The sequence below is a fragment of the Fulmarus glacialis genome, unplaced genomic scaffold (genome assembly GCF_000690835.1).
Source record: "Fulmarus glacialis isolate BGI_N327 unplaced genomic scaffold, ASM69083v1 scaffold23212, whole genome shotgun sequence".
NCBI lineage: Eukaryota > Metazoa > Chordata > Aves > Procellariiformes > Procellariidae > Fulmarus > Fulmarus glacialis.
The window spans coordinates 8,049-18,614 of NW_009197500.1; the positions used below are offsets into that span (position 1 = coordinate 8,049).

Below are 10,566 nucleotides of genomic sequence, written 5' to 3' on the forward strand. Positions count from 1 at the left end.
ACTGAAATTGCAGTCAGGTCACAGTGAGACAGTGAATTGCATTTATGGAATTTAAAAGCATATTCAGCCTCTCTGCAGCACTGCAGGCCTTTGCTTTTTGTAGGCTTGCATAGGAACTCAGCACTGAAGCAGCTAACCCCAAATGATTTGGAAAGCATTACATGTACATGAACACATGTCATTGCATGCCACTCTCTCCCCAGGGTTCACAAAAAAAAGCATCAACACTTTTTTTTAATCTTCAGGAAGAAAACTTCTGCCAATCTCCACCATTAATTGACACGTTTTTTCTTCTACAGCATTTTTGAACGATGGTTAAGAAGACACAGGCCCATGCTAGAAGTTTACCCAGCAGCCAACGCACCCATTGGGCACAATCGAGAAAATTACATGGTCCCCTTTATCCCCCTTTACAGAAATGGAGAATTTTTTAAACCCTCAAGAGAGCTGGGGTATGACTATGAGTATCTGCAAGAACCAGGTAATGTTACTGTTTTGAGTAAATGTCAAATTTGTTGCCTATAACCTGAATATTTGCAAGAAACAGGTAACGTTACTATTTTGGGTAAATGTCAAATTTGTTGCCTATAACCTGGACTATGTCTGTAAAATGAGAAGATATTAAAAAATCCTTCTATTCCAGATTTTTGTACCTGCTTGTTTTCACGTTTCTGGTCTGATGCAGAGTCAACATGATACCACTAGAAAAGTTCCAACCAAAAATCACTCAGTGACATCAGTCCTATCTATCCTAGCCTATTAAGAGCAGAACCTGACCCAAATGGTCAGCTCATGATCAGAACTGTGGAGAAAGATCGCTGGATTTTGAGTCTGCCATTTGCCCAGCTCAGCTGTTACAGTGCAACACAAATGGGAACCACTGGGATTTTCAGATTTCTGGACATGGTTCAAAGAAGGGCAGATGCAAAGCTCTCTTTCTAGTTTACAAATGTAATCTGATCCCTTAAATACCCGGAGTAAAATTCACCGTGGCACCAAAGGCCAACACAAGTTCTGTGAAGCACTTAAAACAGTGATCCATTGACTTTGTGATTGCCCTATGGTTATTTATATGAACACAACCTAATAATTCATAATGCTAATTTCATTTAATCAAATTAATTTTGCACTCTTTAATGATGGTTTTCACTTGCATTGCTGTTCAAAGATAGTTTTGAGTTGGGCATCTCGGCACAAGGAGGACAGAGACCCTTGGAGCTGTAGCTGCAGGGGAACCAGGTCTTGTGTTCAGAGTAGTGGACTTCATAGTTTCACTTGAGTAGTACAGGCCTCCTTATTGTCTACGGGAAGGGTTAAAATCTGTTAAAGATATAAAGTTGCCTGGAACTAAGGATTGCTCAGATATTTTGGCCCAATCCTTTATAAAACTGGGCCATTGGAATGATCAGATCTGTTATGTTCACCACTGCCAAAGGCTATGCGGCATGTGGGACGCAGTTATTCTTGCAAAGCATTCGCCACTGAACAGGTAGGTTACTGGCCATGTTTGCTGTCCCTGTTTGAGGCAGAAAACTTTCTGTGAACATGTCTCTTCAATTAAAAGGCAATTAAGAGCTGAAAGTCCAATTACTATATAGCAAAAGCACCAGGGATGTTTTAGTGATGCTAACATTCTTATAGCTTGCTTTTTGTCTTTATCAAAACAATATTAGTTCTCAGGGCATCCCTGCTTTTCTGACAGAGTTTGCTTACTAATGGGGGTGTATGGTTTCTGCATACATAAACTGTCCAATCATGCATTTATCTTGTTCATTCACTTCTCAAGTAAAACCTAGCTTGTGATTTAAAGTTATTCAGAAAACATGTTTTTGACTATTTTATGTGTAACGAAAGGAATCTGCAACTCTTCTGTATAATTGTTAAGGCTGTTTTAGTACTGCAACCCAGGGACAGAAGTCAATATTTCTCCTAAAATGCTATAAACAATTTGGTCAACCCCAAGTATTCAGACAGAAAATAATCTAATAAATGATTCAAATATAATTTTTTTATTCATGTTGCCATAATTTAATTCCTGATTAATATCAGAAATATTTATACATATTTTTAATGAAAGCCCCTAGTTTCCTGAAACCACATTATTCCTAAAATTGTACCACTAAAAAAAAGTGCCAAATACCATGACTTTCAGAAACACTGAGTCGTGAATTGGTACTGCAAAAGGAAGCAAATGGTAAACTATTTATCATTTAACAATTCACTTCTGTTACTTCCTGGTCTCTTCCCTTTTCCCGGGGGAGCACAGGATCCTCAGAAAATGAAATTCTTATTAAATTCTGCCCATGTTTTTAACACAGAGGTAAGGAAAGTAGTTCCTTAATTATTTTGAAAGATCAACACAAAGAGTGAAATTCAACCTTGCTTAGAAAGCCCAGATAATCCTCGGATGTCGCTCAACCCCTTGTTAATCTCACCAAGAAGAAGAGAGCTTAAGCTATTTCTTATCTGAAGGAAAGGACTGGAAATGGAAATGGAAATGGAACTTACAAATGGAAAATGGGCTGGAATCTCAAAATGCAGATATGGATTTTCTCAGTACCCCACTGTTTAAACCCAGACTTTTCTCCAGATAGGAATGCTGGGTTCCTGTTCCGAGGAACATAGGAGTGAACAGGAACTTCTTGGAAGAGGAGCTGAAGCAGGAAAGCCTGCTGACCCTCCCTGAAAGCTCCCATGTCCTGAAGAGAGAACAGAAAGTCTGTGACTCGCAGCCAGGAGTTACTAGAAAAATAGGAAAAAGTTACAAAGGGAAAAAAAAAACCATGGCAGTGAAGATCTGGGTGGTTGAGAAGAGGCAGCATTTTTGCAGATCTTCCAAACGAGGGGGAAGAGGAAAGGCGGAGGAAGAGGACCGGGCAGAGTGAGGAATGAGCGCACAAGACCTGGCTCCGTCCTGCCCTCAAGACCTGGCCTGTTTGCTTTTGGAGGGAAGCAGCAAGAGCAGCAGTTCTGAGTTACAGCACTAGCAACTTGGTAAGAGATGAAGCAGGACTACACAGAGCATGATGAGGCTAGTTACAAGAAATAAAACTTGGAAAGAATCCAGTGACAAAATGGCATTTTAATGCAAAATTATACTGTTGCTGTTCCCCTGAGGAAAAGCTGATGCCTGGAGCCCTGCTTTCCACTGAAAAGCAAATCAGTGTGTGACAGTATGTGGTTATTTTAATTGCAGCTTCATTTATTTTTATACATACGACAGCCCTGAAGCAGAAGTGGTCACAAACAGTGTGCGTGGAAATCCATCCCTCAGGAATCAAAGACACATGTCAGAGTCTACTTACTGGGGAGCTGATCTGAGCAGAAACCAGAGCAGACACCCAGCTTTCCTTGACATGAGAACCGTGAACTGTAAAACTACCACAACCCGCATGGCTTACTGAAAACGAGCATTTGTTAGCATCAATAAAAAAGATTTGGAAGACTAACGGCACCATCTAGCAATAGCTGTCAAAACAATTTTCTATGGCAAGAGCTATTCCAAGCACTTACATTTCAGGGTCTGGACTAAGTCTTTTCTATTTTATTTTTTTTCTTCCAGAAATAGGAACAGACAAATCCGTAGACACAGCATTGACTTTTCCGCAGAAAATCTTCCTCTCTCAGTGGGAACAATTTGATGACCACTACATGTATAGCCGGGTGATTTATATCTGTTTTGGAAAAGCAGGCAGCTGCCCAATTATAAACCCAGGAATCTAACCATCAGTTGCAATTTTTGGACATCTTAACTAAGGATCTTTGACACTGAGGGCAAAGCAAGGGATAAGAGCGTTGTGATTACAACGTAGAAGGCCAGGTTGCTCAGGGATGTGTTGCAGGAGGAGATCTCAGATCCAGAGTCTGACTGCAGCTCACTTCTATTTCTGGCTCTTGGTTGCAATTCTAGCAATTTGCTTGCAAAATCACATCCAAGCGAGTAGAAAATGTGGCAGCTGGCAAATATGGTACCACCATGGAGGGACTCCACTGAGCGTCCCGACTCAGGAGCACACACTGTTGGCCGCAGTGTGAAAGGGCGATGTTATGCATATAAGAGCCTATGATAAAATAGTGATGCTGGGACAATAGAAAGCAATTAAAGGTGACAGTAGTTGAGAAATGCTGACTTGGGAAGTGGTTTACATTTCTGAATTAAATAAAAGATGAGAAGAGAGCGTTTTGGCCCCTGGTTTTCTTCAGGCAGAGATAAGGAGGTGGGAGATTAAGGTTAATTAAAACAGAAGGAAAGAACCAAAGAAAACAGGATGAAAAAATATATCCTGCAGAAAAAAGAGTATGGGCAGATATTTTGATGGTTATATAACGATGCTTAATGGAAATACGGATTTTAACAACTGTTCGTTGTTTTTCTTTTTCATGGGAACCATTTAGGGGTAGGAAGTTATTAACATCCTAGTAGCATTTAGTGTGGTGATATCAGGTATCCTATAGCCAGATCTCACCTCTTTTCTGAGAAATTTATATAAGTAAACCGTGAAAGAGCGCTTATGAAGTGCAAGTGTTAACTGAGGTTGTCAAACAAAAAGTAAACAGTATTGCTCTATAAATACACACAGAAATATTTTATTTATCTCCTCTCAGTACTCCAAAGTAATGAATTTTTGCCAGTAATCCACTCTGCAGATGTGCCATCATTGCCAGAGAGTGGGCAGGACTCCACAGCAATGTTACTTCGCAGAAGTAACAGGCAGAGAGAACTCTAATCAACTTCAGCACTGAAAAATGAATTATAAAGCTGTTAGCCATGCAGAAATGGTCTGATTCTCACTGTTTCTAGAGACAGTCACATGATGGAGGGTGGGTCGTAGTTTCCTGATTTACCCACCTTGGGCTGAAGGCAGAACTGAAAGGGAGCAGCTGGAGTTTACACCATTAGATACTGTAGCTCTACCATAAACAACCCCCTGCCACCCACTGCGCGGCATCTCTTGCAGTCCAAAGACAGTGGACTATGGCTGACAGACTTCTCCAGATTTTCTCTCATTGTTGTCAGAAGACAGTGTTTCAAAAGACTTTCCAAGCTGCAAGGAGACCCTGATTAAGTTAGTGGGAGCTGTGAACTTTCCATCACTGCAGAGACAAGTGATCCTGCCTTAAGACAGACTGAGGGACTCAATAACTTGAATCCCTCCCAGCCCATCTTCCTAGTTTTTGATTGTGGAAGTCTCACTGGTATTTCCTTTGACCACCCAGAGGGACACAATCAGTAAATCACACACACACAAGAAATGGCAGAAACCAAATAGAAAGAACTTGCTCACCAGGATAAGAAAAAAGTTGCAAACTTGACCTAATAAGATATGTTTGTGCTGCCTCAAGGTTTGCTTTAAAATCTGGTGCCCATTAACTACCCATGTTAGGGGTAAAAAGCACGTGAAATGGAATAGCAAGACTGCCAACATATCAGTGGGGCACATGGCAATAGATAAATCATGGAAAAGTTGTTTTGTTTATTTCTTGACTGGCCAGAGTTTTTATTTCTAAATTGTGGAATTAACCCTGGAAAGACTTTGTCATCCTCTAGTTTACATAGAAGGAATATCCAAAATATATAAATTTTTTTTAAAAAAAAATTAAATATTAAGGTTTTTTTCATCCTTGGGATCCATTAGATCAATAATGTAGTTTGACATTACCACAAAAGGAAAATCTCAGGATGCCCAGTAATAGATTGACCATAGCACGTTTCTTCTTCAATCATCATGGAAAGTCCACATTATTACTCTAAATATAGGAGACACACATTTCTTCACCTTAAAATTACACTGTTGTGGTTTCCTACCCTCTCAATGACATCCAGCAACCCCCCCAAAATGGACTGCCTGGTATTTTTAAACTACATTAAAAAAGAACGATCTGATATATTAAGAGTAAGAAATTATTTGTTGCTGTTACCTAGAGCTAACACTCTCTTTGAGAAGAAAGAGTATGTCAAGAGTTAAATGCTAAGACCATGGCTGAGGTTAATCACTACTATTTTCCTAACAGAAAGAGCAAGATGAGGAGATATTGTTGGTCTTAGTCACTAATAGGAGGGTAGATATCAAGCACCAGCCCGACCTGCCTTCCTCTTGCTTTGTCGTGAACATACTGAAAGGGCAGTTTTAATCGATGTTCATGGCAGCTTCAGGTGAGGATTACCATTTGACTCCAAATACTGATATAAAAGGAATGGAATTGGCGTTGGCTAATGCCTCCCACAAAGCAGCTATTTGTTGTTGTCCCCCCCACCACTCCCTTGACACTTTTCCAAGGTAGTCATCAGCAAACACAATTGCTGCACTCTTGGGCCTTTCACAGTTAGAGATTAAAGAATTATGGTAATGGAATACTTGAAATCCCTGTTTGCATGATTTTGGCTGGGCAGCCAGTCCAGTCATAGGTTTACTGTTGTGTTAGAGTCACAGATTAACAGATTATAGGGTGTCCTGGGGTGCTCCATCCTCTGACACCCAAGAGTTGCCATGGCAACTTTACGATAGTGATGCCAAACACCTTTTGTGTGGCAAAAAGAAACAGGCAGTAGATGCCAGGAGGTGGCTTTTGGCTTTGAGCTAATTACAGAAACTGTACAGACTGAGGCTGAAAGAAAGAGAAAGGCATGTTTGACTGATTATCAGGATATAATAAAATAGATTAATCCCTTCTGAAAGGGCCTGCCGTGAAATGTGACATCTCATCATCTCGAAGTCATGTTATGTTTTACCAAGAAGAAGATAGCTCAGACCTCCAACTAATATTGATGGAGGAGAGAGATGGTTCAAGGACGAAGTAGGATTTTAAGACATCACTTAGAAAACCTTCATATCCCAGCTAAATTCTGCAAGGAAGAGAACTTTGTGATAATTCTCTTTTTCCATAACATTAAAACAGTATCAAGTTCCTGTTATGTATCAATTTTCTTTTATCATATGCATACTGCAGTTTAAATAGCCAGATTGTTTCTAATTTAGACGTTTGCAATATAAACATAAAAGAGTTGAGTTAAAAAACATTGGAGTTACAAAGTCAAGCACACAAAGTTAAGAAATGCCAGCATTAAAGTTGTCTATATAGCCATAATTCACCCTCCACCTCTACACGTATGCGTTATCTTTAATTGCACACTATTTTTTCCCCAGACCCCCACCTCATTCACTCCACAGCATAGACAACATTCATTAAGAACCGGATGTCTAATCCTTTTTACTTTTGATTTTCGTTTTCTCAGTTAAGCAGCATGTAGCCTAATGTATGATTTATTGCACACTTTTAAAATGCTATCATGAAGATGTTTCCTCTAACACTTTTCTTTGGTGCTGATCACTATAGCAGCTGAGTCCTGCAGAAATATTAATTTATATTCACAATACAAAGGATTCAGTGAATGGTACCGTCCTCATTTGACAGATGAGAAATGAAGGATTAAAGAGATAATGTACCTCATACCCAAAGGTTTGTGGAGTTCACTCTGAAACATCAAGAACCTAATTTTTTTGTAATTCTTAGTGTTATATAGCATTTATATGTCTAATGAGGTCAGAAGCAGAAGGCTGAACATGCAGATTCTTGCAAATACAATCTCAGAATACAAAGTTGGATTAACTGGAAAACAAGGATCAGAGAGATAGCAACCAAACATTCCCCAAAGTGAAACTGAGTTGTAGGGACAAAAAAACTACATTCTGCCTAAACTCAGCCTAAAATGGCATTATACCTCAGAAAGTGACTCAGACATCAAGTGCTAAGGATAGCTTAACCTTAAAGGTGCTGCAAACCAAAAGCATCTTTTCAGAGCACAGTGCACATAACAGCATCCACTCAGAAGCACCATGATCCAAGAAGATACATGGGATTACTTTTCTGGGCACCAGTGAAAATGCAAGATGGAGGAAGACGTTTATAGCCTTTGTGGGGGTATAACACACTAAATATGGTTGAGCACATCTAAATCAGTCCAGATGCATGAACACTATTTAAAAATAAACCACAATAGGGCGTCCCTCCATAGGGGTCCCCTTTTCTTTCTCTAATAGCTAGTAATTACAGCTAATAATAGCAATTACAGCTAGTAATTGGGAGATATGGATTCCAAATCCTCCTTGGCCCAAAGGGACAGGTATTCCCATTTCTCAAATTCAAGGCAACAGGTTGTTGGGTGCACTACGAACAGGTCACTTTCCAACCTCTACCGTGAAGTGAGAGTCCTGTACAGCAGGGCTTTCATAACTCATTAAGCCATTGAGAAAAACAGAGAGACACACACACACACATTCATACCACAAAGCAAGAAGGCAGCTGATTATCTAACCGGTGGGAAGTTGCCCTGGATTCACCAAAAAAAGAGGATTTCTTGTGCAGAGAGTGGCCAGAGAATTGTCTACTGCCTCTCCCCACACAAGAACTATCAAATGAAACGAGCAGGGGGCACGTTCAAAATTAGTGAAAGGAAGCTTTTTTTTTCCCACTCAGTATGTAGTTAAGGCAGGGATCTCCTTGCTGCAAGAAGTTGTGATAAAAATTCAAAGAGCAGCTAGAAAAGCTGATGGAAGGAAAAAAAAAAATCCTCCAATGACTATTATACACAACGACACCACATCTGGTTCTGGAAATCCCTGAGCATAGTCTTACAGTTTTGACAAAACCATAAAGAGCACTGGGGACAGTGAACTCTATTCCTGCCTTTAATATGAAGACTGAGAAACAGACTGTAAGGATTGAAGAGATTTGTTCAAAACTCTTTGTGACCTTCAGACAATTTCTACCAATGTAATCTCTTTTTTCACTCAGCCTTCCAGTACTATCTGTTATACAACTTCTATAAACAGACAGTACATTACATCATGTAAAAGCACCTCTCTTTTTCTGTTGTTTTTTTTTTTCCCCCAGCAATTGATTCTTTCCAGGAGTTTTTAATACCCTACCTTGAGCAAGCCCGTGAGATCTGGGCTTGGTTGGTTGGAGCAGCTGTGGTTGGAGGCATCGTTACTGCTGTGCTCACTGGGCTCATTCTGGCCTGCCGGAAGAAAAGAAGAGGAACTTCTTCAGAGATACAACCCTTGCTCACAGAAAGTGAAGATTACAACAATATATCTTATCAGTCCAATTTCTAGAGGCCTCCAGTAACTCAGTGATGTTACTAAGGTGCTAATCAAGCATGCAGTGTTCGATTCATGTTTACAAATACCTTGTTGAGGTGTGCTGCATAAGCAGGCTGGAGAGTCTTGCTCCTCAAGCCTCTTGTAACTTCCAGTGTTGTAGTATCTTATCAGATGAACTCCTACAAAAATCTCCCAGATCCAACATAAGTTACCACGCCACCTAAAGAACACCATGTATTTCCTATGCTTGATTAAATAATGCTCCTATAAAACCAGACCGGCTCATGTGTTGGTGGCTTTAATGTATAATTCTCTGCTCTTTTATTTGCTCTTTTACAGCTGTAGGCTCTAATCCAGCAGCCCAATCCATGTAATTTGTGCATGGATTTAGGTAGAGGTGCCTGACTGCACCTTCAGTGCTACATTCACTCTGTGTTTGAATGTAAGAGCAGAAAGAGCCCTTTAATTTAGTAAGCAAAATATGTGGTGTCTCCGAGCAGAGTGAACGACCCACAGACATATTTTTCTTCTAGGATAGAAATATTTTCCCTCTAGTTCCCATAATGTCCTGTTTGTCCTTCATTGAATGCCATCAGCAGCAGAAAGTTGGCTCTCAGAAACCTCTTCTCACTTGTCTCAAATGCTCCAGTTAGTCTTCTTCTATACCGTCTTGCATTCGTCTGGGGAGCTGAGAGGTTTTTAGGAGATGAAACCTAGTCTCACCGTCTCTGCCTCTGTTCAGTTTCACTTAGCGATTGCTCATATTATGGTTAACTTTTGGTTGCTCAGTATGCATATATTCCATACAGGTAATCCTTACATAACAAAACAAGGTGTGGTGGGTTGACCTTGGCTGGATCCCAGGTGCCCACCAAGCCGCTCCATCATTGCCCTTCTCAGCAGGACAAGGGAGAGAAAATATTACAAAAGTCTTGTGGGTTGAGATAAAGACAGGGAGATCACTCAGCAATTACTGTCACGGGCAAAACAGACAGGACTCAGGGAAATTAGTTTAATTTATTGCCAATCAAAAGTCAGAATAGGATAATAATAAATAAAAACAAATCTTAAAACACCTTCCCCCCACCCCTTCCTTCTTCCCGGGCTCAACTTCACTCCCAAATTCTCTACCTTCTCCCCATCAGTGATGCAGAGGGATGGGGAACGGGGGTTGCGGTCAGTTCATCACACATTGTCTCTGCCGCTCCTTCCTCCTCAGGGGGAGGACTCCTCACACTCTGCCCCTGCTCCAGTGTGGAGTCCCTCCCACGGAAGACAATCCTCCACGAATTTCTGCAACATGGGTTCTCCCCATGGGCTGCAGTTCTTCACAAACTGCTCCAGTGTGGCTGCCTTCCATGGGGTGCAGTCCTTCACGAACAGACTGCTCCAGCCTGAGTCCCCCACAGGGTCACGAGTCCTGCCAGCAAACCTGCTCCAGCGTGGGCTCCTCCCTCCACGC

The 10,566-nt window shown here is 40.8% G+C and overlaps 1 protein-coding gene across 1 annotated transcript; it reads left to right on the forward strand.

The window, feature by feature from the left end:
- Positions 1-299: 299 nt before the first annotated feature.
- Positions 300-9,376, forward strand: LOC104072957 (tyrosinase-like; the record flags this gene model as incomplete). The annotated part of the gene is made up of 2 exons (XM_009572577.1): positions 300-481; positions 8,893-9,376. Coding segments are annotated over 2 exons (406 nt in total), but the record flags the coding sequence as incomplete, so codon positions are not given.
- Between the last annotated feature and the right edge of the window lie 1,190 nt (positions 9,377-10,566).